This window comes from Molothrus ater, chromosome 35 (assembly GCF_012460135.2).
Source record: "Molothrus ater isolate BHLD 08-10-18 breed brown headed cowbird chromosome 35, BPBGC_Mater_1.1, whole genome shotgun sequence".
Taxonomy (NCBI): Eukaryota; Metazoa; Chordata; class Aves; order Passeriformes; family Icteridae; genus Molothrus; species Molothrus ater.
Window position 1 is genome coordinate 184,260 of NC_071662.1, and position 17,001 is coordinate 201,260.

Sequence of the window (17,001 nt, forward strand, 5' to 3'; positions counted from 1 at the left end):
CCAGCCCCTGGCCAGGCAGATCCTGTCCCACCCTCCTTGCTCAGGGCTCTTCCCAGGATGGGCACTGGCATGTGGGGATGTGCAATGCCAAGGGCAGGAGCATGGGGCGGCCCCTGCCAGGCTGCTGAGCAGGGACAAGGAGGCAATGAGGCCCCAGGCCTGCAAGGGTCACTTGTCCCCTCGTGGCCTCAGGCCCAGGGCCAGCAGCCATGGCCAAAGTGCTGCCCAAGTTGGCTCTGGCAGGGCTGTCTTGCAGCTGCTGCCCATCCCTGTGCCCTGTGCAGCCCAGGCTGTCCTACGGTGTCCCTGCCCTGCGCCTCTGTCCCTGCAGGCTGTTGGCATCCCCCGGCTGCCCCACCTGGCTGGGCCCTTCCTTTGCTGACAGCTCTGCCTCCTGCCTGCCTCTGCTGCCCACACAAAGCCTTGGCCTCGATACCAAAAAGGGTTCATTTAATTTTTAGTGTGCCTGTGAACTTTTAGCACAGGAACAAGGCATGCAGGGGCTGCTTTCCCAGCAAGGATGGCTGGAAGACAGGAAGACATCTGGCTCAAGAATGTAGTGGCAGAAAAAAGAAGGACTGAAACTGGGAACTTGGGGTGGGTTTTATGGTAATGGGTAAATTGTAATACACATTTAGTGACGCTGGTAGAATTACATGTCCACATAAGATTGGGGCTATCCCTCACTAGACCTCAGGCCTGAATAAATGATACCCTCTTAAATAGGAAATTAGTGTTAAGGAGCCTTATTCTGATATTTCAGAGGCTTGGTGACAGCAAGGCCTCACAGAACAAGGAGTCAGCTGTGAGAATGTGCAAACTCATGGAACAAAGGATCCATTGGGACTCTGCAGAACCCCATGGAACCAAAATCCATTTTGGCACATGGGGGCTACATTGAACCAATTGTGATACACCACATTGTGATACTGCAGATCCAAGGACACCATTGTGACCCTGAGAAACCTCTTGGAACCAAGGGGCCATTCTGACTCATCAAGGCCTTGTGGAAGCATGGGTCCATTGTGACACTGCAGAACCAAGGAGATGCTGTTGGCTGTGTGAAAGCTCATGGAACCCATGAAGTCCATTGTGACACAGCAAGGCCTTATGGAACCAAGGGTCCCTTGTTAAACTCTGGCCTCATGGAATCATGAGCCATTGTGATACAGTGTGGCCACATGGAGCCAAGGGGCCACTGTGACACTGTGGATCCAAGGAGACCATTGTGACTGAGGAACCTCATGGAACCAAGAGTTCATTGTTACACTGTGGGGCTGGTGGAACCAAGGGGAGCACAGTGACTTTGTGGGGCCTCATGGAACAATGGAGACGGTTCTGACACTTTGGGACTCACTGGAACCAAAGGACCATTATAGAATGGCAGGGCCTCAAGGAATCAAGGGGACTACAGTGAACCCTGGGGGTCTCCATGGGATGAAGGGTCCAAGGAACCAAGGATACTATTGTGACACTCTGGGGCATCATGGAACCAAAGGGCATTTGTGACACAGCAGGGCCTTGTGGAGCCAAGCGGACCACAGTGACACTGCGGGGCTCAGTGGAACCAATGGTCTGTTGTGACACTGCAAGGCCTTATGGAATCATGGAGACCATGGTGACACCAAAGGCCTCATTGAAACAAAGGGCCATTGTGACACTACAAGGCCTCTTGGAAGCAAGGAATCATTGTGGTACCATGGAGCATTGGCAAGCCAAGGGGCAGTTGTCACACTGTGTGGCACCAAGGAGTCCATTGTGACACTACAGGGCTCCATGGAACTAAGGATTCGTGGAACAGTGCTGGAACACATGGAACCAAAGGTCCATTGTGACACTGCGGGGCCTCATGGAATCCTGGAGGCCATGATGACACTTTGAGGCCTCGTTGAATCAAGGGGCTCTGCAGGGCCTCATGGAACCAAGGAGCCCCTTCTGACACTGTGAGTCCCCATGGAACCAAGGTCCAGTGTGACGCCGTGGAACCAAGGAGACTGTTGTTGTCTGGTTTTGGCAGTACAAAAGCTCATGGAACAAAAAGTCCATTGTGACATTGTGGGGCCTCATAGAACCAAGGAGACTGATATGACACTTAGGGACCCACAGGAACCAAGGGCCATTGTGTCACCTCAGGGCCTCATAGAACCAAGGAGCCATTGTAGCACAGCAGGGCCTCATGGAATCAAGAGGATTACAGTGACCCTGTGGGGCTCCACAAGGGGCCGTGGGGCTCTGTAAGGGGCTATGGGGTTCCATGGGACCATGGGGCCGTTCTAACTGTGGAACCAAGGATACCATTGTTACACTATGGGGCATCATGGAACCAAGGAGGCCATTGTGAATAAGTGGGCGAACCTGCTGAGACTATTGTGACACTTCAAGGGCCATTGTGGAGCTGCAGGGCTTCGTGGAACAAATGACACCATTGTGACATGGCACAGCCTCATGGGAGCAAGGGGCTGTTGTGACACTATAGGGCCTTGTAGAACTGAGGGGCCCTTGTGACCCTGTGTGGCACCATGGAACCAAGGAGAGCACTGTGACACTGCAGGGGTCTGTGGAACTGAGAACTCGTGTGACAGTGAGGAGCCCAATAGAACCAAGGGGCCATTCCATACTTCAGGGCTTCACAGAACCAAGGTGCCATTGTGATACTGTGGAACCAAAAGAGACCATTGTGACACTGAGGGGCTTCATGGAACCAATGAGACCATTCTGGCTCTCTGAGTCCCCATGGAACCAAGGGGCCATTGTGACACCAGTAGGGCCTCATAGAACCAAGGTAGCCGCTGTGACACTGCAAGGTCTCATGGAAACAAGGGGCCATTGTGTCACTGTGGGTCCCCATGGAAGCAAGGGGCCAGTGTAACACATCCAGGCCTGGTGGAACCAAGGGGGCATTGTGATACTCAGGAACCCATGGAAGAAAGGAGCCATTTTAAGACTACAACCTCAAGGAACCAATGGGCCCATTGTGGCATTGCACAGTCCCATGGAAACAAGGAAACCATTTTGACACTGCAAGGCCTCATGGAAGCAAGGGGCCATTGTGCCACTGTGGAGCCAAGGAGACCATTGTTATATCACTGGGCCTCATGGAAACAAAGATCTGTTGTGATCCTACAGATCCTCATGGAACCAAGGGGCCACTGTGATGCTGCAGGGCCCCAAGGATCCACGAACATGGAACAGGTCTGGCTGGCTGGGCCTTCTGGGGAATGCCTCACTGGTCCAGCTGACCTTGGTATGTTGAGGATCACTTCTCATCAGACACTGAAGCCCTGGAGTTCTGTGCTTTCCTTCCTGTGGGAAAGAACTGTCCTTTTCCTCCAGGGGTTCATGGCTGAAATTGGGATTCCTCCTCCAAATTTGATTATATCCAAAGATTATCCCTCTATGTCACCTATCAGGACAGACAGCTCCGGCTGGTCTTGGTTTTTTGGGGGCCAACTCTCATCTGCCTTCAAAAAAGAGGGGGTCTGTCCTTTTCTTCCCATGAAAAAAAACATCTTTTATGTCCAGGCATCCATGGCCAAAACTGAGGATCAACCTCCAAAATTCCTTATATCCAAGGATGGCTCCCAGACAAAAGCTTCCAGGCCTGTCCAGGTTCCCTTGGCTTCCTGAGGGCCAGCTCTCATCATCTTTTGAAACACTGGGGCCCAGTACTTTCCTTCCTATGGAAAATAACTGTCCTTCTTGTCCAGATGCCCATAGACAAATGTGTGGTTTGGCCTCCCAAATTCTGTCTATCCAAGGATTCTTCCCAGACAACAGGTCTGGCTTGTCTTGGCCTCCTTGGGGCTGCCTCAAATCAGCCTGTGAAACACTGGGATCCAACCTTCCTTCCAGGAACCCATGGCTGAAATGGAATTCCACCCCTAATAGTCCCCAAATATCCAAGGGTTGCTTTCAGACTAAAGCTGCAAGGACAGGCAATTTGAGGTGTCATGGACCAAGGGTCCATTGTGAAACTGCAAGGCCCCGTGGATCCAAAGGTCCATTGTGACTTTGTAAGGCCTCATGGAATCATGGAGACACAATTAAGACACGTCACAGCCTCATGGAACCAAGGAGACCAATGTGACACTAAGGGGACTCATGGAATCACAGAGAGCATTGTGACACTGTGAGGCCTCATGGAACCGGTGAGACCATGGTGACCCTGGGGATCCCCACAGAACCAAGAGGACCATTGTGATGCTGTGGGGCCTTGTGATACCAAGAGGCCTTTGTGACACTGCAGGGCTGCGTGAAACCAAAGGTCCAGGGTGATACAGAGGGGCCTCCTGTCATCAATGGTCTATTGTGACACTGGGGAGCCAAAGGAGACCATTGTGACACTGCAAACCCCCAGGGTCCAAAGGTCCATTGCAACACGGCAAGGCCTCATGGAATCTTTGGGACCATTGTGACACTGCAAGGCCTCATGGAATCTTTGGGACCATTGTGACACTGCGGGGCCTTCTGGAGCCTAGGGGCCATTGTGACACTGCTGGACCCCATGGAAAAAAGAAAAGGGTCCATCGTGACACTGCTGGACCCCATGGGATCAAGCCACCATTATGGCATGGCAGGGCCCCATGGATCCAAGGCACCATTGTGGCACTGTAGGGCCCCACAAAACCAAGGGAACACAGAACAGATCTGGCTGGTTTGGCCTCCCAGGGGCTGCCTGACTGGTCCAGCTGACCTTGGCATGTTGAGGGTCACTTCTCATCTGCTGCTGAAGCACTGGGGCTCCGTGCTTTCCTTCCTATGGAAAAGAAGTCTCTTCCTCCTCCAGGCACCCATGGCCAGAACTGGGATTCCACCTCCAAATTTCCTTATTATAACAGAGGAAATGTATTGTATTTGAATATCTGTTCATAGGCTTTGCCCGGCAGGTCCCGGTTGTCCTTGATGGGCTGCAGCTGTGATGTCCTTAATTGGGCTGCAGCTGTGACCAATGAAGATAACTGGGATAAAAGGGAGCGGGTTAACCAGACAGGGAGAGTGTTGGGGGTGCCCTGAACTGAGAAAGATGCAGAAGAAGGAGTCTGTGCTGTGAAGATCTGTAGCTATAAGAACACACCAAGGAGGTATGGACTTTAGAAATCTGATAACAACAGTATGGGACTCCAGAAATAGAACAATAACACCTTATATCCAGCGATTGTTCCAATATGAATATTCCCAGGACAAGTCTGTCTTGCAGTGGTTTTACAAGGGTCACTTTGCATCTATCTCAAAAAACACTGGGGAAGGCTCTGTGATTTCCTTCCTATGGAAAAGAACAGTCCTGCTTCTCCAGGTGCCCATGGCTGAGATTGGGGTTCCACCTCTAATATTCCCTATATCTGAAGTCTGGTCCCAGACAAAATCTTCCATTCCTGACAAGTCTGGCTGGCCTTGGCCTAGTGAGGCTCTCCAAACACTGGGGCTCTGTGCTTTCCTTCCTATAGAAAAGGACTGTCCTTCTCAGCCAGGTGCCCGTGGCAAGAATTTGGGTTCCACCTCCAATGTTGCCTGTTGTGACAAATTGGAGGAGATTGTTAGCTGGAAACATTTTGTGTGTGGGGGAGGAAGGGGCAGGTCCAGCCCTGCCCTGCCCTGGAACCCCAGCCTTGCCCTGCCCTGGAACCCCAATCCCCCCAGAGCCTCTATCCCAGCCCAGCAGTGGCTGCCAGTCCCTGGCACAGCACAGGCAATGCTCCACAGCCACCTCTGCAGCCCCCAGCCCAGCTCCTGAGGGACCAAATGAGCCCAAGCCCCACCTGGGGCAAGGGCCCAGGGAGACCAAGGGGTATTGAAGGCTGACCACAAGGCAAGCACACATCTTGATCCTGCATCCTCTTGGAATTTCCATCTGAACGCTGCTGGAATCCAGGAGTTGGAAGCTCTGTGTGTGGTTCTCTGTATGTTATTTGTCTTTTTCTTATTCCCTCTTCTTGCAAAATTTGATTAACTTAAAATGGAACAGGCTTAGAGTTTGTGAAGTTGAATGAGCAAAGTTAATGTTATGAGTAGTGTTTCTTGTTGATTGAATGTTGTAATAAACCTTTTGCCAAAGTTTCTCTGATATTCTAAAGTTGCCACTAAAGTTCCTGTTTTGTTGTTTAGAGCTCCTGAGAATCTCTTGCTGATATTTCTCCAGTGTGTCCAACTCAGTGAACACAAACAATTGTAATTCCTTTTAAATGTCTCCTTGAGAGAGTTTTTTAGTGGATGTGGGTCAGGGCTTGTGTGTCCTGCTTGGCCCAGCCCAGGCAGGGCTTTCCCAGCCACATTCCACACTCCATTGCCCAGCTGGAGCCGCTGGTGCCTCTGAGTTGTGCTGCCCCAGCCCCAGGGACGCTCTCCTTGTCTGCCCATTCCCCCACGGCCTCTGGGCAGGGATGGCCTCAGTGGGGGCTGCTGACATCCTCAGCAACTTGGAGGCTGCTGCTGAATTTTCCTGCTCCAGAGGCTTGTTCAGCCTTCAGCTCTTCAGTGCAGGAATTCAGGGTCCCAGGGCTCATGAACATTCAGAACACCTGAACAAGCCAAGCCTCTGGGAGTCATTTGATTTTAATTTTCAATTCATTTGTGGTTAAGTAGATCTCCGTAGTGCATTCAAACTGAATACATGATATTTAAAAAGACAGGGAGAAAAGATTTCTCAGGTCCTGTTTAGTTTTGTTTTCCCGTTAATTCATTGACATGTGCAATCTCCAATTGAAACTGAATCCAAGTACCTCCTCATGCAGTTTGAATAGATATGAAAATCAAGACCCTTCATGGCTGACAATCGATCAGTCTCTGTCCCTACCCCCACCCCACCATTTCCCCCATCCAAGCCCTGGCACTCAGAGCAGCCTTGTGCAAATCTGAGCTCCCTCCAGCCCAGGCTGCACCTGCAGCTTTCAGCTCCTTGGCTCCAACTCCCACCTGCTTTCCTTGGAGAAGGAGCTGCCCGAGACACAGAGGGATGTTCATTTCTTGTCAGCCAACAAAGCCAAGGGAAGGCACAGCTCCATCAAATGCCAAAGTCATTCCTCTGCTGGATATTAAATCCACTTTGCACAGCAGACAGTCTCAGAGCAATGGAAAACACCTTCTGTGCCCAGCACCGATCCCAAGGTCCCACCAAACCCTCCCTGCCCCGATTCTGCCCAGATTTGCTCTTTGCACACACGAGTCACAGGCTGAAGTCAGGAGCTCCCTCCATGCCCAGATGGAGGAAAAGAGAGAAAGGGGATGAAGAGCTCTCCTGTGCAGAGCCAAGGTCCAAGTGCAGCCCCTGCAGTGGGAACCACAACTCATCAGGTTTGTGTCCTTTGGGCTCAGGGCCTGGTGACACTCAGAGGCACAGAAAGGTTTCTTGCCAGCAAACACAAGTTGAACATTTGAACAGTGTAAGAACCATCACAGTTCTTCCCTCAGCTCTCTGGGATGTCCCAGCAGCATCTGATATCTCCACCATCCCCAACAGCTTTCTGAACTGGAATAGTTTTTAAGCAAATACATAAGAAATGGAAATTCTGTGATAGGTATAACCACAGTAAGATATTCAATTCATATTTTTTTTAACTTGAAAGATTTGGCCACTCCCTGAAGTTCAAAGCATGAAATCAGTCAGCTGAGAGGCGCTCAAATGACCAGAGAGCATCTGGAGGAGGAAATCTGAGAGCATCAGGAAGGACATAGATCCAGCTGATCCAGTGAAGAGATGTCCTTAGACACGGCCATTTAAAAAGGAGAGCTGGAAACACCTCAAGGAAGTGGGGTCATGAAATATTAGACTGAATATCAGTGGCAAAGGTAGAGGGGAAGATCTGTATTTCCTCCCTTGCCATCAGTAGAAGGATCCAGTAGATCCAGGAAATTCCTGTTCCTGGTGGGAAAATGTTGCCATTTCTTAAAATACTAAAATGACCCAGATAATAAAGATTGGCCAATATATTATGAAACTTACAGGAATTAAAACCTGTGCCCCTTTCTAGGCAGACATGAGTTGTGTGCCCATGAACAGGCAGTGACACTTGTGCCCTGAGGTGCCCAGCTGGGATTGGATCTCTCTGAGAGCACCTGAGGGAGACCAGAGCACCTTGCAAGCTGCAGGTCCCTGACAGCCCCACAGGGCTCCTGTCCCATCAACATCTGCTCTGCTCCTCCAGTCTGAAACAGGGCCCAGCATGGTGCTGGGATCATCTGAGAGCTGAGGTGTGTGCTGGAATTCAATGGCCTCCCCATCCCGCAGCAGCCCTGCATTTCCCTGCTGCAGCCTTGGTCTCCAGCCCAGCCATGGAGGCTCTTTGGGCTCTGGAGTGTTGCTGCAGCCGCCAAGGGCAGCTGAGCTCTGCCTTTGGCACAGCCAGGCCTGGCCAGCGCAGGCCATGCTCAGCAATTGCTTGTGTGTGCCTGGCCTTGCTGTCAGCCCCGGCAGCGGCTGCGTGGCCCCTTTGTGGCCCTGTGCTGGCCCAGCCATGGTGGCCCAGCCCCTGTGTAGGCCCAGCCCAGGCCAGGAGCATTGCGGCTGGGAACGGCCCCTGTGCCGTGGTGCCCACAGAAGCCTTGGGGCTCTGTGCCTCATGGCCTCCCTGCTGGGCAGCCTCTTCCAGCTCCTGCGGAGCCCCTGGCACCTGTGGGGCTGCACAGACAGCCCTGCCCCGGGCTCTACCGGCCTCTGGGCCAGCAGAGAGGCAGCCAGGGCTGGCCATGGCCGGGAACAGGCCCTGAGCCCTGCAGGAGGATGGAGCTGGGCCACAGCCAAACTCAGCCAAGGCCAAAGCTGCGCTCAGCAGCCAGGCCTGCCAACGCATGGGCACAGAGGCTGGCGCTGACAAATGTCCTGGGCCCCCTCCCTGCTCTGTCCGTGCCACCAAGGGCACAGAGCAGCCTCCTCTCTGGGCCACTTGCCTGTTTGCAATGCCTTGCACAGGCGCTGGCCCTGCCCCACAAGGCCTGGCCTGAGTCCTGCCCCTGCACGCTCAGCCAGGCTGAGATGGACACTGATGGTTTCTGGGCCAGGCTCTCTGAGCCCAGCCCAGCTCCCTGCAAGCTCTGCCAGCTGCCCTGAGCTCTGGGCAGCACCAAGGGCCTCTCTGAGCCCAGCCCAGCCCAGCCGGCTCTGGCCCCACAGCTCTGCTCAGGCCAGGCTGCTCTGGGCACTGGCCCCACAGCCTCAGCCCCTGCCAAGGGCACAGCAGCAGCTGCAGCTGCCACAGGACTCAGCCCCAGCCATGGGGGAAGGTGCTGGGCCAAGGCTAAAGGAGGCTCCCTGGCTGCCCTGCTCCCCTCGGCCTGAGGTGCTGAGAGCTCTGCAGCCCCTGCTGCCATCCCATCTGCCCAGGGCAGCACAAGAGCCCCGGCCTTGGGGCCCTCAAGGGCTGCTCCTACTCCGGGCCCAGGGCCCATGCCAAAGCTGGGGCAGCCACAAAGCTGTGCCCATTTCTGTTCATTGCTGCTCTCATGGGCATGGATCCTCAACCACTTGGAGTTGCTGATGAATTGTATTACTTCAGAGGCCTCTTCTTTCTTGAGCTCTTCAGTTCATGAATTCAGTGAGAAAAGCTCATAAATATTTCTTCGAAACACCTGAACAAGATAAGCCCCTGGGAATAATTTAAGTTTTCAATTCTTCGCTGGTTAGTTAGACAAATTTCAGAAATGCTTTCTAATGTCCAATTGATATTGACCCCCAGCACCTTCTAATGCAGTCTGAAATGATATGAAAATCAAGACCCTTCATGGCTGACAATCAATCACACTTTGTCCCCACCCGCTCCCCACCATTTCCCTCATCCAACCCCTGGAACTCCTATGGATCAGGAACGGTGTGGGCAGCAGGAGCAGGGCAGTGATTCTTTTCCTGTGCTCAGCATTCTTGGGCAGCACCTCGAGTGCTGTGTCCAGTTCTGGGCCCACCAATTTAGGAAGGACACGGAGGGACTGGAGCGTGTCCAGAGAAGGGCAACAAGGCTAGGGGAGGGGGTCTGGAACACAAGTCCTGTGAGGAGCAGCTGAGGGAGCTGGGGTTGTTTATCCTGGAGAAGAGGAGGCTCAGGGGAGACCTCATCACTCTCTACAACTCCCTGACAGGAGGGTGCAGCCAGGTGGGGGTCGGGCTCTTTTCCCAGGGAACAGTGACATGACAGAGGACCCAGCCTTCAGCTGCACCAGGGGACATTTAGGCTGGACATTAGGAAATATTCTCCACACAAAGGGTGATTGGGCATTGGAATGGGCTGTCCAGGGAGGTGGGTGAGTCACCATCCCTGGAAGTGTTTAAGGAAAGACTGGATGTGGCACTCATGGCCATGGCCTGGGTGACAGGGTGGTGTTGGGTCCCAGGCTGGACTTGATGCTCTCCAAGGTCTTTTCCAGCCTGGTTGATTCTCTGATGATTGTGACACTGCAGGGCCCTGGGGAAGCAAGGGGCCATTGTGACACTGCAGGGCCTGGTGGCACTAAGAGGACCATGGTGACACTGTGTACGACATGGCAGCACAGAGCCAAGGGGCCATGGTGACACTGTGGGGCTGAATGGAAGAAAGGATTCCATGGTGACAGTCTGGGTCCTGCTGGAACCACAGAGGCCACGGTGACACTGCAGTGCCCTGTGGAACAAAGGGGCCATTGTGCCACTGTGGAAGCAAGGAGACCCTTGGGAGAGCCTGGGGACAATGGAATCAAGGGGCCATTGCTCCATTGCAAGGACTCTGGGAACTGAGGGAACAATTGTGACACTGTGGTGCCCCATGGAACCAAGCGTCCCTGGGGACACTGCAGGATCTTGTGTCACCAGGGCTCCATTGTGACACTGCATCACCAAGGAATTCATTGTGGCACTCTGAGGCCTCCTGGAACCACAGAGGCCACTGTGACCCTGCAGGGCCTTGTGGAACCATGCAGAGCATTGTGACAGAGCAGGACCTGGTGTCATGATGGGGCCATTGGGACACTGCAGGGCCCCATGGAACCAAGGGGCCAGGGCTGCTCCTCAGGGATTCATGGAATGAAGGAAACATGTTTGACACCGTGGGGGCCCTTGGGACCAAGAGGCCATTGTGACACTGTGGAACCAAGGAGAGCATTGCTGCACTGCCAGACATCATGGAACCAAGGATCCATTGTGACACTGCAAGGCCTGAGGGGACCACGGCACCATTGTGACACTGCAGGGCCCAAGGATCCAAGGGACTTTGTGAACACCAAGGGGTCCCCTGGAACCAAAGGGACATTGTGACACTGGGAGGTCTCATGGGTCATGGATGCCATTGGGACACTCTGGGGCCTCATTGAACCCTGGTGACACCAACCTGGGTGTCAGTGTGGATCTTCTGGAGGGTAGGAGGGCTCTGCACAGGGCCCTGGACAGGCTGGATACAGGGCCCAAATCCAACAAGGTGAGGTTTAACAAGTCCCAGTGCCGGGTCCTGCACTTTGGCCACAACAACCCCTGCAGCACTACAGGCTGGGGAGAGAGTGGCTGGAGAGCAGCCAGGCAGAAAGGGACCTGCAGGGACTGATGGACAGCAGGCTGGACATGAGGCAGCAGTGTGCCCAGGTGGCCAAGAAGGCCAATGGCTCCTGGCCTGGATCAGGAATGGTGTGGCCAGCAGGAGCAGGGCAGGGATTCTTCCCCTGTGCTGGGCACTGGTGTGGCAGCACCTTAAGTGCTGTGTCCAGTTCTGGGCCCCCTGGGGTGGGTAAGAGGAAGAAATTTGCCCAAGGGAAGAGTAAAGAAAGCAAAGATGAAGCCAAGGAAATGGTCAGGGCAGTTTGGGGGTGGCTGCCAGGCATCCCTGGCTCTGAGCAACAGCGTCTGCAGTGGCACAGGAAACTCCCAGCTGATGGGAACAAACTTTCTGGCTGAGTGCAGAGGCCAGGACAAAGCTGAATGGTTTCCCTGGTGTCCCCCAGCCCTGCTGGCCCCAGGGGCTGATGGCATTTGTGCTCCCTCAGGTTCATGTCCCCACAGCAACAGCATGGGTGTGCTGCCCCTGCTGTGCCCAATGCAAACTGGGGCTGCTGAGGCAGTGCTGCCGTGTCTGTGCCTGCAAGGATGGGGCACCTGTGTGAGCTGGGGCAGAGGCCAGGGCTGCAGAGGGGGGATGTTGTTGGCAGCTGCATGAGGACGCTCTGGGACGCTGCCCTGGGCCGTGCAGCGCACTGGGCATGGATCAGCCCCTGCTCTGCTGCTCCTTCCTGTCTGCCCCAGGGCCCTTGCAGAGCCCCAGCCATGCTGTTTGCCCCCAGCCTGCCCACGGCCAGCCTGGGGCTGCTGACGGGGGTTTCTGTGCTGAGCATTGGCCTGGCCGTGTTCTTGAGAGAGCCTGGGCAAGGAGCCTGCAGCCCCCAGGGCCTGGCCTGAGGCATCAGCGCTGCCCCAGCAGTGCCCATGGCCTGTCCCTGCTGCAGCCCCGGCACTGCCACCCCCAGGGCTGTGCCTGGCCCCGAGAGCACTCAGGCCCTGCAGCAGCACCAGGGCCACCAGGGCAGCGGGGCAGGGCCACGGCAGCAGCACTGGCAACACCAAGTGCTGCTGCTGCTGCTGCTGGGCACAGCTGCTGGGCCAGCACTGATCTGCCCCAGCTCTGCACACAGACATTGCTGCTGCAGCTCCAGAGAAGGCAACAAAAGGGCATCTCTGCAGAAAACTCTGCTGGGAGATCCTTTAGTTCCTTTAAAGCCACTGAGAATGCAGCCCCTCACGGACACAGTCCGTGGCCACAGGGAAAGAGGAGAGAAACAAAAAGAGAAATGGCACAAACAATGACATTTCTTTGCGGAAAATATGAAAAAGCTGAAACAAAGAAATAGAACCTCTGAAACCAAGAAGAAATATCAAAGTTTACTTTTATTACAATCTATTTACAGATATTCGCTAGCAGTTTAATGTTTCTGAAAGCATCCAGTCAACAGTCTCCTCACTGCAGCCTTGAGCTCCTGATTCCTCAGGCTGTAGATGAGGGGGTTCAGGGCTGGAGGCACCACTGAGTACAGAACTGACAGGGTCAGATCCAGGGATGGGGAGAAGATGGAGGGGGGCTTCAGGTAGGCAAACATGACAGTGCTGACAAACAAGGAGACCACAGCCAGGTGAGGGAGGCAGGTGGAAAAGGCTTTGTGCCGTCCCTGCTCAGAGGGGATCCTCAGCACAGCCCTGAAGATTTGCACATAGGAGAAAACAATGAATACAAAGCAACCGAGTCCTAAAAAGGCACTGACAGCCATGAGCCCAAGTTCCCTGAGGTGGGATTCTGAGCAGGAGAGCTTGAGGATCTGTGGGATTTCACAGAAGAACTGACCCAGGGCATTGCCATGGCACAGGGGCAGGGAAAATGTATTGGCTGTGTGCATGAGAGCATTGAGAAAGGCACTGGCCCAGGCAGCTGCTGCCATGTGGGCACAAGCTCTGCTGCCCAGGAGGGTCCCGTAGTGCAGGGGTTTGCAGATGGACACGTAGCGGTCGTAGCACATAGTAGTGAGGAGAAAATATTCTGCTCCAATGAAGAAGATCAGGAAAAAAACCTGAGTAGCACATCCTGAGTAGGAGATGTTGCTGGTGTCCCAGAGGGAATTGTGCATGGCTTTGGGGACAGTGGTGCAGATGGAGCCCAGGTCAGCAAGGGCCAGGTTGAGCAGGAAGAAGAACATGGGCGTGTGCAGGTGGTGGCCGCAGGCTACGGCGCTGATGATGAGGCCGTTGCCCAGGAGGGCAGCCAGGGAGATGCCCAGCAAGAGGCAGAAGTGCAGGAGCTGCAGCTGCCGCGTGTCTGCCAATGCCAGCAGGAGGAAGTGCCTGATGGAGCTGCTGTTGGACATTTGCTGCGGCTGCACATGGGCACCTGTTCATGGAGAAAGGACAGTGACAAGTTAGAGGAGATACCTGTCAACAAAATCAAAGCCTTTTCTCATACACCTACCCTGGAACACACATAGATACACTTCTGTTTTTAAGAATTCTGGTGTTTACTTTAAAGCTTCCCCATACCTCTGCTGGTGTTCTTGAATATCAGAAACCCTCACCATTTCTACTGCCCTTAGGGAATAGAGAGAATGTTCTGAGAGGCAAAGTGATAAGTGGAGAGCTAGTGGACATCGTCTGTCATTCTGACCTGTTCAGAATTTTGCTGGGCTTTAACCTTTGTCAGTTGGAGGGTGATCACCTCCCCATGTTTCCCTTTAAAATTCCCCAGGTACTGCTGAGAGCAGATGTTTCCACCCCAGCCCAGCTCCACATTTGTAGCCAAGGACTCACTTTGCTCATTTCACCAACCCAGTAGCATTTTCAGTGTCACAACACCTCTGCCTTTGCCCATCAATCTCATAAGTCAGAGATGCTCTGGGAAAGGTTTGCACCCTGGATTGAAGCTCCCAGCTTGGACTGAAATCTCAGGGAGACTTCCAAGTGTCCTTCTGATGGCATTGGATTGAGGGAGATGCAGCTCCTTCCCTGGCTGCACTGACAGCGTTGCCCAGAGCCGGGCACTGGGGACAGCATCACCCTGAGCCAGCTGTGCCCCCTGCCAGAGCCCCCAGGGCCAGGCAGCTGCTCCCAGCCCTGTGCTCTGCAGAGGGAACTGGGCCCGGGGCTGCAGAGCTGCCCCACGGCTCTGCTGCAGCTCTGCCTGCACAGGAGGGGCTGCACGCCTTGGAGCCCCGGCCCTGAGGGCAGAGGCTTGGCTGGGGCACAGGAGGGAGGGGGCTTGTTCAGAGGGAGGGGCTGCACTGGAGGGGCTCCTGTGGGCATCTCTAAACTCTCCCTGCCACAGCATTTCTGGGCTTTGTTTTCTCTCCTTCCCTGATCTTCTCTCTGCTTCCTGCAGATTTCCCTCCTGCAGGTGTTTCCCTGTGCCTGATCTCTCCCTGCCAGCACTCACAGACCCCAAATCTCTGTGCACTCTCCTTGGCCCTACAGAACCCTGCCTATTTGCAGGGCACTGGCTGGGGGCAGGTTCTATTTGCAGCTTGGAGCAAGGACAGCTCAGACTGAGCCTGATGGCTCCAGCAAAGGTGATGCTGCTGCTGTGCATGGGCAGAGTGGCTGAAAGCACATTAGGGATCTCCTGTGAACCTATTGATCACTAAAAGTAACAGTTCAGATGTCTCTGGAACTTGTCAAAACTAATCATAATAATAATTCATAAGCAACCTTTAATATTTATCCCCCGTCCCTGCAATTCTCCAATAGTAAGAAAATGAATACCTACCTAGTCTTTGGAAATTTCCTCATTTTTGTAAAATTCATTGTTTTGGAAATATTCTATGACTGACCAAAACCCCTCAGCATGTCAGAGCTTCATGAGCATTTCACCTCCCCTGCAGCAGACATACCTGGATATGTACTTACAGGGTCTGTAGGCATTGGGATGTTCCAGCTTGAGGAGATGGCTCCAGGAGCTGCAGCTGCATTGTCCTGCAGCCAGAGGTTCCTGTGCCAAGGGCTGGCAGTGATTGTGCCCCAGGCACTTCTCAGCCCCTTCCCAGCCCTGACTGATTGAAGCTCTCTGTGCCTCTGGGCTGTGCCCGGGCTGGCTGCAGGCAGTGCCCCAGCCCTGCTGGGCTGGCACAAGAGCTGCTCATCAAGAGAAATGTGCTTTTGAAGCTCTTCTTGGTGACCAGGAACTGCCTCTGTGCCAGGAGCCCAGCCCAGCTCAGCAGCACAGACACAGCACAAGGACTTTAATCAGCCTCTGGGGCTTTGTGCTCAGGCCCTGAACATCAGTCCCTGAGAGGGAGCTGAAGAAACCTCTCCAGAGCTCCAAGGCAGAATCCAACTCCAAACTTTCTGTGACTTTTAATGGGTCCCAGTGAGGGACACGACTGATCAAGTGTCCCCAGGCCCCAGGCAGAGCAGAGAACTGCAGGCAGTGATGACAGGTGGGGACAAAGAGAAGGCAAGTCTTGGTGCCCTGGGGCACAGCAGGGTCTGTGCCACCAAGGGCTGGGAGGAGACACCTTGTCCTGAGGCCCTGGGGCCTCCTGGCACAGCCCCAGCCAGGCTGGGCACTGTCAGCCCCTTGTGCTGCCCTCAGCATCCCCCCCTAGCCCACATGCCAGTGGCCTCAAGGATCTGCTGCAAGGAGTCCCTGGGGAGCCTTGCCCAGCAATGGCCCTGGGGGTTCCTTCATGATCCATGCAGGGACTGCAGGTTTTTCAAAAGACTTTGGCTTTGGCTTTGGCCTTGGAGTCTCTGTGAGGTCTCTGCAATCATGGCCTCCAATTATCTGCTGTAATTAGTCCCTGGAGAGGCTTTGTCAGTAACAACACTCAGTGGGGATCATTAATACTTCAGGGTACTCCAATTATTTGAAGGTACTTGGTGTTTCCCTTTTGATACCGACTCTGTGAGAGGTTTGTGCAATCATGGCCCCAGTTATCTGCTTTAACGAGTCCCTTGAGAGCTTTGTACTGACACTCAGTGGGGCTCATTAATGCCTTGAGATACTCAAGGTTTTTAAGGTACTTTATGGATTTAAGAATACTTTTAGGTACTTTTAAGGATTTTCCTTCCCACACTGAGTCTCTGAGAGGTTTTTTTGCCATGCTGGCCTCCAATTCTCTCCTCCAAGGAGTCCATGAGGAGCCTGTGTTGGGTATCTTACCCCTCTCTGTTTTACAACAAAGATGGAACTGAAAGAATTTTGTAAGACTTTCTAAAAGCATCCAAACAAACACGGGACAATTAACAATACAACAACAACCACTAAGACAATTAATAGTCCTGTTCTAGCCAGACATAATCCATCCCTTTATCCCTTGGATTGGAAGAGTTTATTGAACCAGTCTTTGTTTTCCACTTGAAGCTTCTTGAACCCTTTCTTCAGTACCTGAATGCTCTTGTGGATTGACTCACTGTGGCTGGAGAGGTTCATGCAGCACATGCCCTCAGAGTCGACACAGCCATGCCCATGTGCCCAGAGTAAAAACTCTATCGCTGTTCGGCAAGGTGGCGTGTCTGATGGTCTCTTTGTCTGAGAGCAGCCACTCAATGTGAGGGAGGCAGCATTGGTTTGCTTACTTAACAGGCAC

The 17,001-nt window shown here is 53.6% G+C and overlaps 1 protein-coding gene across 1 annotated transcript; it reads right to left on the reverse strand.

Annotated features, from left to right (window-relative positions):
- Positions 1-12,858: 12,858 nt before the first annotated feature.
- LOC118700705 (olfactory receptor 14C36-like) lies at positions 12,859-13,791 on the reverse strand. The gene has a single exon (XM_036405300.1). It carries the CDS (start codon positions 13,789-13,791, stop codon positions 12,859-12,861), a length of 933 nt encoding a protein of 310 aa, XP_036261193.1.
- Positions 13,792-17,001: the final 3,210 nt, after the last annotated feature.

What these genes read in the sequence shown, in the direction of transcription:
- LOC118700705 (XM_036405300.1), bottom strand. Translation starts at nt 13,791, where the DNA reads ATGTCCAACAGCAGCTCCATCAGGCACTTCCTCCTGCTGGCATTGGCA.